This window comes from Quercus suber, unplaced genomic scaffold (assembly GCF_002906115.3).
Source record: "Quercus suber isolate HL8 unplaced genomic scaffold, Cork oak 2.0 scaffold_152, whole genome shotgun sequence".
Lineage (NCBI taxonomy): Eukaryota > Viridiplantae > Streptophyta > Magnoliopsida > Fagales > Fagaceae > Quercus > Quercus suber.
Genome location: NW_027069613.1, coordinates 478,561 through 495,440, shown reverse-complemented (window position 1 = coordinate 495,440; position 16,880 = coordinate 478,561). Strand labels below are relative to the sequence as shown.

The 16,880-nt window shown below is 34.2% G+C and overlaps 1 protein-coding gene across 1 annotated transcript; it reads right to left on the bottom strand.

Annotated features, from left to right (window-relative positions):
* Positions 1 to 358: 358 nt before the first annotated feature.
* On the bottom strand, positions 359 to 12,129 carry LOC112012946 (uncharacterized). The gene is given in 21 exon segments (XM_065777282.1): positions 359 to 996; positions 1,105 to 1,318; positions 1,415 to 1,529; positions 1,596 to 1,852; positions 1,905 to 2,051; positions 2,311 to 2,845; positions 4,566 to 4,674; positions 5,509 to 5,673; positions 5,848 to 5,945; positions 6,036 to 6,162; positions 7,272 to 7,814; positions 7,928 to 8,141; positions 8,240 to 8,354; positions 8,459 to 8,704; positions 8,838 to 8,935; positions 9,333 to 9,876; positions 10,374 to 10,482; positions 11,159 to 11,323; positions 11,459 to 11,556; positions 11,670 to 11,779; positions 11,979 to 12,129. Coding segments are annotated over 21 exon segments (4,638 nt in total). The 5' UTR covers positions 12,063 to 12,129; the 3' UTR covers positions 359 to 451.
* Positions 12,130 to 16,880: the final 4,751 nt, after the last annotated feature.

Genomic DNA, 16,880 nt, shown 5'->3' with positions numbered 1-16,880 from the left:
AGATGTTACTAGCACTTTTTCTTGGGTCGTTACAAGTTTCCTTTGATAGTTTGCAGCCTGCTGCTGCCTGTGATTTGTAATACTACCTATTGGCTTTAGATTGAGTTCATGTAGTATTTACCTGGCTTATTTCAACTCATAATCCAATAACAATGGCAGCAACCACAAAAAAGAAAAAAAAGAAGAAAGAAACCAGAATATTCTTGGTTTTTGACAATCACATCAACTTTATTTATTCTATTTCATTGTTTTGGCTGGGTTACAAATAGTTGATTAATGTTCTGGGTTTGACATTCTGCTACATTCGGAAAAAAAATTTAGGCCTAAAAAGTTGAAGGTAACAAAACTTATGACTTGCTTGACAACTACCCATTTATTTGCCATGTTAAAAGCATTACATAAACAAATCTTTTTTCCAATGAAAAAGACAAGACATTTATGTCTGTAAATATCAATTCTCAGTGTGCTTCACCACAAGTGGACTCCTGACATGGTGCTTGCCATCTGACCATACCAATTCTCCAAAAACATACCCTCTAGGCTTACCCTCAACCTTAGGTTTTAAAATCACCTTGAATTTCTTCTTTTCTCCAATTACCTTAAATTTCATTCTCCTAGGTTTTATTGTGACCCAAACTCCAGCAGGTGCTTTGACACGCACTCTGTACGTACCTGGAGAACCTACATTTGTAACTATACGAGTAATAGTCACTGAATCTGCAGAAAGATTAGGGACAGCTATTGAAGGGTAGTTAAAGTCTGCTAGACTAAATGACTTAGGACATGCATAAGGCTTATCCGAGAATAAATTGATTTGGCTTTTGTTGTAGTGATGAGCACATAGGAAATTTAAATAATCATATATGGTTAGATCATATATGAGTCCGGGGTCCATGGCATGGTTTGGTTGAACATTTCCTGCACCATAGGCAAATGGTGTTGCCTTGAGGTAGGATGCATCCAGCATTGGCTCCATGTTGTTATCATTTGTACTTGCTGCAGATGAAATAGGTACTAAAACATTAGGAATTCTAGAGCAAAGTATATGTCACATTTTATAGGACATGAGATTATTATCGTAAACCTAAGAAAGGATTTTTGTACCGGTGGTCATGATTGCAGATTTAATAGCTGCTGGACTCCAATCAGGGTGGAGTGTTTTGAGAAGCCCGGCAATTCCAGAGACATGAGGGCATGACATGGAAGTGCCAGATTGTGAGTTAAAAGGTATCCGGCGCTTATCAAATATTAGATTAGTTGGCGCATCTGCTTCGGTGTAAGCTGCAATTATGTCCAACCCTGGTGCAGTGACATCAGGCTGAAATGCATAGCAAAATCATACATGCAATTGGTTTATTAGTTTATTAGTAATAAACAGAAATGTTAAAGATGTAAATGTAATTGCTAAGCAGACCTTGAGGATTGCTTGCTGAATCATATTGGGCCCTCTTGACGAGAACTGAGCTACTATTGGAGCTGGTTTCGTTCCCAATTGTGTTATTGGGTGAGTCATGTAAGCCATAGGGTTCCTGTTACATATACATACATATCATGAATGAATGCAAAAAATATAGGAGAAAGACTCAGAGATTTACTTGGTAGTGTTGATGTAGGCAATGGCATATTTGCCATCAGTGAAATTGATATGTGAAGCAGGAAGCAAATGAGTCTCAGCTAGAACGTCATTTCCATTTAACTCATCATTAGCCAAAATCATCCCAACAGCACCTGCTACAGCAGCCTGCTCGCCCTTCACAGTTCTTTCATTATTCATTCGAAGGCAGAACAAGATCTTCCCCTTCACCTTCCTGGAATCAAGCGTTCCAGGCATACATTGCAGGCTACAACAGAACTTCATAAAACACTAGTTATACATGTGATGGAGGAATTGAAGCAATGCATACAATTTTAAATGATATAAAAATTAATATTGATAGATTGAATTGTTCTTACGCTTCTGTAGCAGATGCATTAGCAGCTTTAGCATCTGCAGCACTGATCAATGGATAGAACTTTTGAGATGGCAGGCCTCTAGCAGAAAGGCTTGCTCCCTGGCAGTGAAGATTGTAGAATGGATTATCACATAATGACTTCTGATGACAATGGTGTACTAGACCATCGAGGGCCTTGAACCTTGCATTTTCATGTACAACTTTTTGCCAGCTTATTCAACTTATGTACAACTTTTTAAAGCTTACATGTTCTAAGTACCACTGTACTTCTGCTCAGCTTATTTTTTTAAGTCCAATCAGCTAATGAAATAAAATCTCCCAAATGAGCAACAACCAAAGTTGTTAGGGTTGAAAATACCTTGAGGTGTTTCTTGTTACCCAGAGCAACATAACTTGTGAACTCTCGATCAATTGTGCTAGCACCAACCGTTAACATCCATGGTGACACATTTGTTACAGTCCCTAGATCTGGTCCTGAATTTCCCGCAGCACTAACAAGAAGAATGCCATGCCTAACTGCATGGAAAGCCCCTATTGAAATTGCATCTTCCAAAAATTCAGCTGGTGCCCCACCCAGAGAGACCGAAAGCACATGAACGCCATCACTTATTGCAGCATCAAAGGCAGCTATGATGTCTGCATCAAAGCACTGTAAACCATAAATTGGTGGCCAGCATACCTTGTAAGCTGCCACTCTGGCTTTTGGTGATCCACCCTTTGCAGTGCCATTGCCATGGCTGAAAACACTAGCTCCAGGAACAAAGTTACCACCAGCTGTTGATAAGGTGTGAGAGCCATGGCCATCATAGTCCCGTGCAGTGAAAAAGGAGGAGTTGAGAGTCCCAGCATAAAAGGCATAACCTTTGTTAAAGTACCTTGCTCCAATTAGCTTCCTGCATAGCACAAAAATTCACAGCATAATGAATAAATGTTATTTTCATTGGTTTGTTGGGCTTAAAAATAATCTCGGTAAGAGTACAAATGTATTTAGAAAAATTAAAGTTTTAAAAAGATCTACATAAGCCAAATAAGCTCAATAAGCCTATTTTATTTTATTTTTTGTTTTATACCAAGCTCAATAAGCTTTGGTAAACAGGTAACACATAGAAATCAGAGAAACAATAAAACTAAAAATTTCCAGTCTCTAAGAGTTTGACATTGGATACAACCATGTGACACTTTACAATACATGCTCCACCTGTTTTTTTGGGCTAGGTAAAGTTGTCAAGGGAATCTGACCCTTGAACATGGCCCTCCACTGGAGAGGGAAGTGTCACCTGGTAGAAAGGTCATTGGCTCCATGCTCTGCTTTTAAGCTTTTCATGTTCGACTTTGTGAATGAAAGGGAAAATCATTGACAAGATAGGAAGGGAATAGGATTTATCAAAAGTGGAGGGTGAAAATAGCTGCCTTATATTAAGTAGTCAAAATGCAATGGTATAAAAAAAAAGATATGTTCCATGCATGTGGGATGAGCCAATAATTCTTGGATCTCTTTTATTCTACTTCCTTTGGGTACTTTTCTCAACTATGATTAACTCTGTTTCAAATGGACAGGCATATAAAGAATATTATAGGCATCAAATAGAAGATTTTGGATTTCTTAATCATCTAGCTGGAAAGCAAATCATGTTTAGCTAGCAAATCCTATGACATGGCATGAATTAGAGGAAGAATCAGTGGCTGTGCTTGTTTTAGAGTTAGTAGCATAGGATTCACAAAAAAAAAGGGCCCTAATGTTTTTAATAATAGACAAGTGACAAACTTATGCAAGTTGAAAGAAAATCTTCAAATCATTTATTTAAGCTGAGGATCCAATGTAGAGTAGTTAGATCTTCATGTGCAATAAAAAGCCTCAAATTGAACTGACCTTAAAATAATGATTGGAGAGTGAGTGGTCAGCTGCTAGATTGAATGATTGAAGTTAAATTGACTTAAATTGTATTTTATGGAAAAACTTTGTTTTTATTATTGTCTTTTCTTTTGGTTGTGATTCCAATAGCACGTAATTACATTTTATATAATAGAACTTCAATTATATGAGCTTCAATGATAATATTAAAAATTCTACTATGCTCTAAAAGAATGTTATGCAGCTTTATTCAAACAGTATACATATTTTGGACCCTTCTTTTCAAAACTTAAAACCATAAGGTTCAGCTTCAGGTTTTTAAATGTAGCCACAGTTTTTGGATAGAAAGAGTTATTTCCAAAGTAACTATACTGATAGATGTCCATTTCTCATCAAACCAACAATACCAGAAAGCAAATGTGGTTATCTGATGCACACAATTAGTCTTTAGCTGACTCCTCTCAAATATCTGCATAAATTTAGTTTTCTTGTATGGCTATAAACTGACTTTCATAAAATTTTCAAAACAGTAAGTGTGGGGAGGATTTTGTCAGAAATTTTGTACTACTTAACGAACCTCTATCTAATGTGACATCAAAATCAAAATCATTTAACACTTCTAAAAATTACCATTATAAACTTGTGAAGCAAGAAAAAAGGTAAAACACAACCTTATAAGGCCGGTAAGATTCATTGAAAAGAAACTCATTGCTATCAATATTGCTGGATAAAATTGGCAGGAAGCAGAGAGGAAAATGGACCTATTGCAATGGACTGTGTCTTTATTTCCATGCTGACATATTCCACGCCACTTTGATGGGATGGGACCAATCCCTTCATCACTAAAGCTCTTTGATTCAGGCCAAACACCTATCACAACCACATTATAAAAGGTGATATGCCAAAAGGTGTCAAAACAAGATAGCAATTGACAAGGAAACAGTGGGACAGATATGTACCACTCAGAAGGGAAGCAAAAGCAAATATGATTAGGCAAGATCTTTTTTCTTTTGTTGACCCCACCACTGTCAAATTGTTGGTATTATACAAAAGAGAAAATATAGTTATGAGCGCCGCCAAGGAGGAAGCATGAGGAGATCTTAAGGTTGATATAAAATGAAGGATTAAATGCTGTCAACTTGCTCAAACAATACATACATTATCAGAAATAATAAATTTTCCAAAGGATGAGGTATTTTTGGTGTTTAAATGAAAACAAACTAGCTGTAATCCCTCTAGTATACATTATACTAAATCTGAGAAATACATACAAAATACTTTAACTTAAGAAAGTGGGTCAGTCAAATCAAATTAGCAAAATGCCATACTGGGTTGGTCATGCACAATGGTCAAAATTGGATTTATTTGAAGTATTATTAAGTAATTGCTCTGTGGTCTATACATTACTATTTTTTATATCTTATACAAAAATCTGGTCTAATATTGCCAAATCAATGCATTATACAAAACATAGCCCATGTACATTCTGAATTCCACGGACAAAGGTTCATTGAAAGACATTGATTGTGCAAAAAAAGTGAACAATAAGTGAAGTTCAAAATTCTCATGCAACATTGAACATTCAAATGTAACTTCATTCTTCACGAAAATTAAAAATATTCATTCTTAATTCCAAATTTTTTCATTTAAATTGGTAATAGCCAAAAAAAAAAAAAAAAAAACTCATGAGGATTTCAGACTAACCAGTGTCAAGGTTTCCAATTATTGTATCTTCACCAAACCTTGCCTTCTGCCAAATTGAGCCCAAAGGTAGTACTCCATCTCTCTCTAGTCCAAGAAAATCCCATGACCTTGTTGTGTGCAATCTCCTCCCCTTGTTTAAGAAAACTGATACAACATTGGGGTGCTCTGTGTGGTTGGGAAGGTCATATATATTAGCAGACCAAATTCTTCCAGTTCTTGTAGAAACAAATTAACCAGATATGAAACACAGGGAAAACAGAGAAAAAACACTTTTCTTTGAAATTGTTATTGTGAACTGACTAACGTTTCTGCACAAATGTATCAAATTGAAATTCTTACTTGAAATCAGTGCTGCTTCTTCCTCATTGAGGATAGCAGCAAAGCCATTGATATGTCTAGTATATGAGTAGAAGATTGCTTCCTTGGCCTTCTCATTGCTGTAAGAAAAATGAAACAAATAAAAAGAACTTGCTACTTCTATTCTACTTTAAAAGCCAGAGATTTAATAGTTGTATACAATTATATACCTCCCCAAGATAGACCCTAACAAACCATAATGAGAATTTGTTACACCATCAAGATCCATCAATGAAGGGTCTTGTCCATGTGAATGCCCTCCTAGGTACACTACATAAGACTGAAGCATAAAAGTAATTTAAGGCCTTTAATGGCACATATATATGAAATCTACTCAGAATATTAGAAAAAGAAATGAGAAAGGAGAACTAGCTGAAGTTTATTAAATAGCAAAAAATATACCAGTTTTGAAACTCATCGTAAATTCTATTAACATATATTCAAAAAAAAAAAAACATCATCATTTAGAAGAATCTAAAACATAAAGCATGTAATTATGAAAAGTAACAAAAATAAAAGCGAAAAAAACTTGCCTTTTTGTTGGCAATGGTATGCATCTGCAACAAAGAGAAAATGACTAATAGAAGTAAAGGAGTGAGAACAGATAGCCCCATTAGTTTCTTTGTGTATTTTCTTTGCTAACTAGCACTCTCTTTTAAGGAGGACAGGCACCTTGGTTCAAAATTGTAGTGACTGTGGAAAGTTAAAAGTCTGAATAGATACTATGTCCTTGCCAACTATGCGAACATTGAAAGTGATAGAAGATTTCTCTCTTGTTTTCCTCCATATTCCAAATATGCTGAAGTCAAGAGCCACTCAGCTGTTTTGGTGGAGGAAAAAAAGTGGGGGGGGGGGGGGGTCTACTAAGCCTAATCATAAAATAATTTAATTTATAGCTTACCAATAAAGTTGTACCAGTCAGCCTTATAGCTTGTTAGATTAACTTGTTATTTGTTAGTAGCATTCTAATTTTATTGGATGTCCTTGAAGGAAGGGAACGTTTTCTTTGTAATTAATAAAGACTTGCAAGTTCTGACTATAAACTAATGCCATGTGAAGTTTCATGGAATGTCATATACATGGTCTAGAGCAGCTTATTGGAGAGTAATGACAATTAGTACAACATTATGAGTCATCATGATGAATGAGAATATTATTCCAATGAGCCAACATTTTGGGGTTTACAAGCAGTGATGCACTTTGAAGGAACAAGAAAGATGCATAAGATACTGAAGGCAATCAAATAATCAAATCATCTTGATGTTTCTGTTTTCATTTTCAACTAGAACCAGGATTACATAATTAGTGTCCAAGAGGAAAGACGAATTCTGTTCTTTCAACATAGAACACCATAGGCTCTAGCAAATGAAAACATCTAAAAAAAGGACCTATTTTTTATTTCTAGCTAGCAAGATTCACAGCAATAGGACTCCTGACTGAGTGCTTGCCGTCTGACCAAATCATATCTCCAAATACATAGCCAGCTCTAGTGCCTAATTTGGCAAAATTGGGCGTAATAATAACCTGGAAGGCCTTCTTTTCACCAGTTGTCTTGAACTCCAAAACACTAGGTTTGACAGTGACGAAAACTGCAAAGGGTTGCCTGACACGCACTTTGTATGTGCCTGGAGAACCAACATTAGTTACTGTTCTAGTAAGAGTCACCTTGCGTGCTTGGATGTCAGGAACTGCGATTGAAGGGTAGTTGAAGTCCTCTAGACTGTATCTATCGGGACATGAATAAGGCTTCTGAGAAAATAATCGGATCAAGGTATCATTGTAGCCACGAGCACATAAGAAGTTCAAGTAATCTTCAGTGGTAGCGTCATAAACGAGTCCAGGGTCCATTGCATGGTTTGGGTTCACATGTCCTGAACCATAGGCCAATGGTGTTGCTTTGACAATGGATGAGTCCAGAATTGACTTCCTGGTGTTATCTCGGGTTTTTGCTGTAATTGAAAATGGAAATGGAAAGATTAGAGGTAGTGAGCAAGAATGTCTGACACTTCTCTGACTTCACAGCATTAAGGATTTGCAATATGAACTTAAAGAGAATGTTTACCTGTAGTCATGATTGCAGATTTGATAGCTGATGGACTCCAGTGAGGGTACCGTGTTTTGAGAAGGCCAACAATGCCAGCAACATGAGGACATGACATGGAAGTGCCAGAGAGTATAGCGTAAGGAAACCGGCGTGTGTCATTATCTAATCCAGTGGGACTTACTGCTTCGGTGAAAGCAGCAAGTATGCTCACTCCTGGTCCAATGATATCAGGCTGCAATTAACACAAAAGTTAAGCACGTAAGAGAATCTGCACATGATGCATACTTGAAAATAATAAAAAAATGTTGAAGATTGAATTGCTTAGCAGACCTTGAGAATTGTTGGCTCAATGTTACTGGGTCCCCTAGATGAGAATGCAGCCACAAATGGTGCTGGCTTTACCCCTAATAGTGTCTTTACATCAGTAATGGAAGCAGTGGGGTTCCTATTACAAAGAAATATCCATTCATAACAATTATAACTTGTTAGAAAATAATCTTGTGTCTAACTAGTTCAAAAAAGACTGTAAGAAGTGAAAAAGATAAGTACTTGGTTCTGTTAAGGTAAGCAAATATGATTTGGCCATCAGTGTAGTTGATATGTGAAGCAGGTAGCACATGAGGATCAGCTGAAAGATCATTCCCATCAGTCACATTATTAGCCAATATCATACCTACAGCACCTGCCCTAAGACACTCACTGCCCTTGTCAACTCTTGCATTCTCCCCTCGTAGACACAACACAATCTTGCCTTTCACCTTTTTGGGATCAAGACTTCCAGCATAACAGAGCAGACTACCAGGAAAGATTGGAAAAAAAAAGAAAACTCAGTTTTATATGGTAGAGAATTGAAGAAAGCTAATCATACAATTTGATATTACAAAATTATATTTGTGTTAGATTGAGGACATGTAGTGGTTGTGCTTACGCTGATGTGGTGGATGCGTTTGCATTATTACCATTTGCAGCACTGATCAATGGATAGAACTTTCCACCTGGTACGCCTGAAGCTGAAAGACTTGCTCCCTAACAATGAAAAATAGGAATGTCACTACAGTTGTTTTTCATGTCATGAATAAATATAACTTGTATATTTCTTGTCAAAAGTTGCATTTGGAAGAATTTTAAAAAATTCCTGGTCTTTCCAGAACCAGTTTATCAATAATACTCTCTCGAATATGCATTATATGGAAAAAAAAATGGTAGGATTGAACTCCCACCTTATCCAACTGCAATACCAAAGGCAAAGCACCTTAGTATTAAGAATCATCTAATTGTTGCAGATTCAATGTGAGGGCATAGCGGAATAAGCAAACAGCTCAGAACTTGGCTAGCCACAACTCACTTTCGTGTTATATGCATACTGAAATTAATCCCTTGAATATTTTTATACATGGACTCCGAAAAATAAGATACACAATACCGTGATTTGCTTCTTGTTGCCAAGAGAAACATAGTTAGCAAGATTCCTGTCTGTTGTACTAGCCCCAACTGTGAAAATCCATGGAGCCACATTTGTTACAGTCTCCAGGATTGGTCCAGCATTGCCAGCTGAGCAAACCACAGCAATATTATTCTTAACAGCATGGAAGGAACTTATTGATACCCCATCCCTGAAAAATTCAGTGCCACCAACGCCACCAATAGACATTGAGAGCACATCAACACCATCACTTATTGCAGCATCAACGGCAGCCATGATATCTGCATCATAGCACCCGCCAGCAGTCTCGGTTTCTGGCCAGCAGACCTTGTAGGCAGCCACACGGGCTCTTGGTGATCCACCTGAAGCAGTGCCATTGGCAATGTTAAGAATACTAGTGTGGGGTACAAAGTTACCACCAGCGGTAGATAAGGTATGGGAGCCATGGCCCTCCAGATCACGAGCAGAGTTAAGGGATTTGTTAAGACGAGTTCCTAAATCTGCAGCATAACCTTTGTTGAAGTACCGAACTCCAATCAACTTCCTGCATACATAACAATTAAAAACGGTGAAGCTGGGCCATTTTCAAATGTGAACATATGAGAATAGAGAGCATATAAGGAAGCCTTACTTAGTAGAAACATAAGCAAATACCAGATTGACTCAACAAGAATGACTAGAGGGTGATTTCTATATAATCATATTACATTAGAAGCCATTCCATGTGGTTCTTTGCTTTAAAAATTTACTTAAGCATTTAAGACATGATAATTCCCACGAAGCTAAATTAGCACACTTTGTTTTCAAGTGTGACAATGAACCACCTTTGTTCTTTCAATAGCTTTTCAAAATTTATGAACTCAATTCTGTTATCAAAATCGAAACTCTGTCTCTTTTTGGTTATCAACATAAACTTCTAGATAGAATTCATAAAATCTTTCAATATGAACCCATTAAGGCAATACACACAATCGGATGAGGTATTTCCTACTCAAAATTTGTTAGAGAAAATTGGCATGAGTGGAGGGGTAAAAAAAAGACCTATTGCAACGAAATCCATCTTTATAGCCAGGTTGACAGATGCCTCGCCATTTGGCTGGGATGGGACCGTACCCATTATCTTGGAAGCTCTTTGATTCCGGCCAAGCACCTTGCACAATCCCATTGAAAAAAGAGGGCACACCATAAAATGTCAAAACAAAATAGCAATTAACATAGGAAAATTTGCACAAATATTTTTTATATATACATGCGAACGTATTGCATATATGGATAATTGAGATTTATTTCTTTGGTGACTCTTAACACTTGCAAATTTTTAATGATAACAAATACCAAGTTGCAAAGATAAGAATAAGTGAATGTGGATGACCTAAGCAATGGAGGAATTAATAGAGAGAGAGTTACAACCATAATACAAAAGGTATATTTATTATATATATATATATATACGGTACTATGGGTTGTTAAAAAACAAACATGCCATGAATCTCTAATATACATTATTTTGTAACATGAGATCAGCACACTACAATCTGAAAAATATAAAATTGGGTTGGTCAAATCAACTAAGAAACGTCATACGTTGGTTTGAAATATATCAAAATTGACCTGATAATTGATCTAATAAAAAAGAGTTTGGAGTCAAATATGTTCATGTCAAAGCAGTAATACAAAGCATATGGTTTTCATCATAGCCAACTTTAAGGGCTTGTACAAAGAAGTTAGTTGCGCTAGAAACATGCATGCAACATTTTCATATTTCTTCACACTTTGTGGAAGGAAAAAGCAATCAATCTTGAAGTAAAAGAGAATATAAGACTCACCGGTGTCAAGGGTTCCAATGACTACGTCTTCACCATACCTCCCTGCTTTCCATGCTGATGAATCAGGAATTTGTCCATCTTTAGTAAGCCCAAGAAATTCCCATGACCGGGTTGTGTGCAGTTTTCTTGGTAGGTTTGGGAAGACTGATATTACTTTTGGATCCTCTGCAAGTGAAAACACAGCCATTGTCAGACATGGTCCCAACTGCATAAATTTAGCTTGCAGCGGGGACAGAAACAGAGGAAAACAGAGCCATCAATATAAAAATCCAGAGAACTGAATTAGATTGTATTCCTCACTTGCAATCTCTGCTGCTTCTTTCTCATCAAGCATTGCAGCAAAACCATTGATATGTCTTGTATAAGAGTAAATGATTGCATCCTTAGCCTTCACAGTACTGTGCAAGAAATTTACAAATAACAAAGTTGTCATTTTTATTCAACATTGACCAAAAAGAAAAAAGAAAGAGGAACATAAGTAATACAAGACACCTGTTATAAAATTTTATACCTTCCTACGAATGATCCAAGCAAGTCTAAATGAGAATTCGTCACACTTTCAAGTTCTTGCAATGAAGCATCAAATAGATGCGATTGTGTTCCCATGTACACAATATAAGACTGCACCAAGATGTAAAAATTAAGGCCATTGATGAAACAGTTATAGAATTCTATCAAATACCCTGATCAATGCTGGTAATGACATACATTTAGAACATGAAATTTTATTCACATGCATAAAATATCAAAACCTTTTCATGAAAACAAAAAGCATAGAACTTTGAATGACAACATTGATCAGAAACCAAAATGTTGTTACCTTTTTAGCGCCATTGGTGGTGGTATGCAAAAGAAAGAAAACAACAAGGGATAAAAGAAGCGAGGGGAGGAAAGAAAGGGACATTTTTTTCCCTATCAACTCTCTTAAGTCACAAAACCAAGGAATAAAATTTTGTGACTAGAGATAGTAAAGAGACTCTGCTTTCCTCTGCTTTTATAACTCAGTTTTGCTGTGTCTTTGGATGATACAGATAATTGGTCATCCTTCAATAACGGAAAGTAGTATGGTTTTGCCATTTCAAGACGATATCCTTTCAATTGAATATAGTCAATTTAGACAGAATGACTTTGCGATTCTTTTTTATTCAAATACCAAATTCTTTTTTTTTTCTTTTCCAAAAATGACAAGTACAGTTGTTACATGGTTGGAAATGATGTGTTTGTGTTCTCAAAATAAGAAAAAAAGTGTTTCTGAGTTTTGTTGTCTAATTCTTTGGCCTCAAAAGGAGGAGGAACTAGGAAGAGAAAAGAAAAATTCTTATCATTTTGTGTCTGTGATGTAAATGTAACCGCCATTACTCTAACCTGGGCTAAAAATGGAACAAGATGACCTCCTATTACCTACTGCCTTTTGGAACTACTAGCTGGTATCTTGTGCGCGGTGTATTTTGATAAATTTTGTAAGAAATTATTTATGTCTTATTAATTTTATGAATGCTATTATTATTAGTCACAATTAATCTATGAAGTTTTCTACTAAAACTAAATACATTGGGAGAAAATTCTTCTAATTCATGCAAACAAGAAATGTCACCAAATCACACCGTTCTCATTGTCACCAAAAACAAATCCTTACCAAGTATATGCATCATACGAAATATCCAAAATATACATCGGTGCATAATATGAAAAAGTAAGCCTAAATACATTACAATACTACATAAGTAAAAATGTATACATAAAATCTAAACAAAATATTTAAAATGAACATAATATTTTGAAAATTAACATACCTCTCAAAAAGAAAACCAAAGATATTGTGAGAAAAATTATGAAAGTTTAATTTCTAAGTCCAATGAAAATGAGGATTTATATTGGACAAATGTGGAGACAAATAATATTTAACTAATTCATTGAATCCGACTCTTGCAATTTTGCAATGTAGTTAGTTTTATGCACAAAATTGAAAAGTTTTCTTAATTCTTATATTTCCCATGACTTTTTGGATCCATCCGTATCCATTTAATGCAATAAGTTATAAATATATAAAATTTTTACCTTTTCCCATTTAAAAAAAAAAAAAAAAACATTGAAATGAATGCATTTGTCATTACTTAATAGTTTGACATAAATGCTAAACGTAAATAAGCCTAAATCAAAAGAATGTCATACAATGTGCCATTTGGCAAAATCTCATGCTTTCTCACGTGAAGTCTCTGCTTTTATATATATTAGTCACATACTTGTGCGTTATGCATGATAATTTTTTTAGGATAGTCTCATTAAATATTTTATTAATACTATAATTTTAGTTATTAACCATTGGTTTTTCATTAGTTTTTAAGTTAATAAAACCTTAAGTATACATTTTTTTTTACCTTTACACACACACAGAGAGTGAATCTTTACACATATTTTAAAGAAAACTCTATATATTCCACTTTTTTAGATGCGTAAAATTATAGACTATTACTCCATAATGATAGTGGCTAATTAATTTTATATATATTTTTTAGTGATCTCATTTGTAACACTTCTTATCATTTTCATATATTTACTAACTGATGATTTGCATAACAAAGACGATAAATGAGAGGTAGCATTGTTCATTAGATTTTCGAAAGTAATAGTGTATGAAAATTATATATATATATATATATATTAAATAAGGTTAAATGAAATGTCAAAAAATGGATTTTTAAATTTTCTAACTTTATTTCTTATGTAATTTCTACTACTATTAGAAAACATCTCTTTTTTAGTTATGATGAATATGATTTCCATAGTTAGAGTTTGATTAGTTTTAAATTTAAATTTAGTACTATGACTGTATTTAATTGTTGATTGTTGATTTCATTTTTTAAGTGAATTTAACAGTTTATATTGCTACACTGTAAACTTTTTAATGTTCTCTACACGGTAATCTTTATTTTATTTTTTACTTCTCCTTACAACCTCTTTGTTTTCCAATCAACAATTACTAATTGACGTTTGGTTTTTTTTTTTCTTTATCTACTCTTTATTATTTTGTATTGGTTTTCTTCTATACCATCTCTCTCCCTCTCTCTCTCTCTCCATTGACAACCTATCGTTTTCCAAAATTTGATGATGATTCTATGACATTAAATATGCATTATTAGTTTTTTATTTATTTATTTTTTTAATTTAGTGTTTTTAACTTGATTTTTTTTGTATTTCATTCTTCCTTTGATGCATTGGGTGTGAGAATGAGTGTTTCCCTAGCATTACTCCACTTAATGTGGACAATTTTATTTATTTAATTTAGGCAAAATATTATATTTAAAATTTTTTAAAATAAAAAAAGGAGTGGAAATATAAATAATTTAATGATATATATGGGGGATGTGGCTAAATTTAAATGTTAAATAAAATGATATGAGAAAAAAAAAATACATGACAATAAACACTAACTTATCCAAATAATTTCTATGTAATATAATAATAGTACATTCTTATATACTATTTTTAATTATTTATAATGCAATATGATAATATTTAACAATCAAAGTCATAAAAAAAAAAAAAAAACCTTAAAACACAACTAAATCCCATCAACCAAAATAGAGTTCTAAAGAGTACAAAACTTTATCAAGCTAAAATAGATATACGAGAAAAATAAAAATAAAAATCCACCAAAAAATTGAGGGAGAAAGAGTGGGAAATAACCAATTTTTTTTTTTTTGAGAGAGAAAATTATGTAAAGAATGGAAGAGTGAATGAGAAATTTATACTAAGAGGATGATAATAAAAAGAAACAAAATAAAGGAAGATAAAAGGAAAGAGGAAGAGTGATATCAATGTAGAATGTTTGGGGAGATGAAAAGGTAAAGAGAAGGAGAAAGGTTGGAGAAAGTGTAAATGTTAAAAAAAAAAGGAGTACAATTTGATGAGCACAATTTTCTTTTATTTGAATTTAAGTAAAATATTACATTTTTTATTTTTTAAAACAAAAAGAGAGAGAGAATATAAATAATATAATGGCAAGGAGGATGTGGTTGAATTTTAATAGAGTAAAATAGAAGAGAAGAAAAAAATAAGAAAAATTAAAGGATATGACAATAAACACTAAATTATCCAAATTATGCTATTGTAGGGATATTGGGCCTGAAAGTCCATCATTTGTTTGTATTATTGGGCCTGTGGCCCAATCTGAGGACAAGGGATTGCCCAAGGAGGGGAAATCTTTATTAGAAACGATTGTATAGTAAATAGAGGTCAACTTTGACCATAATGGCTCAAGGAGGTGGGCCGAGGATAAATGCATCCTCGGCTAACCAATGCCGAGGTCTAAAAAGGTTGTCTGTCAATCAATGTGATGTCCTAAGAAGTCTCGTGAGTGTTGATAAGCATTGTCAAGATGGTAGGCAGGGGAGTGCCCTAAAATATTTAATAGGAAAGCTACTACATCCGCATTAAATGCACTGCAACTAATTCTCTGGCTGCATTAATGTGGAAGTGATACCTGAACAATGCATTTCAGCCTTACAACTACTACATGGAGACTGATGGAAGGTGTGGATGGGACATGTATCAACACCAATCATCTAGCATGCACGTGGAAGGTGGGGGTGAGAAGAAAATAGAGTATAAAAGAAGAGGGCGGCAATAAGAAAAGGGGACCGAAAATTGAAGAGAAAAACATTGTAGCCTTCAGGAGTTAAATTTATAATCAAGTTTGAGAACAATAGATAAGAAAAAATCTCCTCGGATCTTGCCAAGGACGATTTTTCTTCAATACAAACCCTTTTCATTTCATTTTCTTATCATCTGAACCCATTCTAGTGTTCATTTGATTAACTAAAACCCAGTTTTTCAATCCATTCTCTATAAATTTATTGTTTTGGGCTTTTTGGGCCTAAGTCCATCCAAGTAGTGGGCTAAGAGTTCAAATCAGGTCCTTATAGATATGTAATGGAAGGCTATTTTATTTTTATCTAATATCTTTAATTTTTTTATAATGTAATCGAATAAAATTTAATAATCAAAGAGTAAAATACTAATAATAATAATAACTTAAAACATAAAACTAAATCATATCAACCTAAATTAGAGTTCTTAAAAATACAAAAATTTATCAACCTAAAATGAAGATGCAATAAAAATAAAAATCCACCAAAACATTTAGAGAGAGAGAGAGAGAGAGAGAGAGAGAGAGAGAGAGAGAGAGAGAGAGAGAAAACATTTTTGTGAGAGAAAACTATGCAAAGAATGGAAAAGAGAGACAAATTTATAGTAAAGGGAAGGGATAAGAAGAGACATATAAAGGAAGATGAAGGGAAAGATGAATAGCAATATTAAAGTAGAGGGTAGTGGGGAGATGAAAAGGTAAGGGAAGAAGAAAAGTTGAAGAAAGTGTAAATATTTAAAAAATAAGTGAATGTAAAAAAAATTATAGGAAAATTGGAATTAAAGAAGATATATATATATATATATATGTTAAAACCGACAAAGAAGAATATGTAAAGTCAATAACCTATTTATATATATATTTTTTGTAAAAAAAAAAGGAATAAATAATAAATAATAATTATGTGGCGAATGACATGGCGATGAGGTGGCACAACAGGAACTCAGCAGCAACTTAAAACACAAACTAAATTGTATCAACCTAAATTAGAGTTCTTAAAAACACAAAAATTTATCAACCTAAAGCGAAGATGCAATAAAAAATAAAAATCCACCAAAACATTGAGAGAGAGAG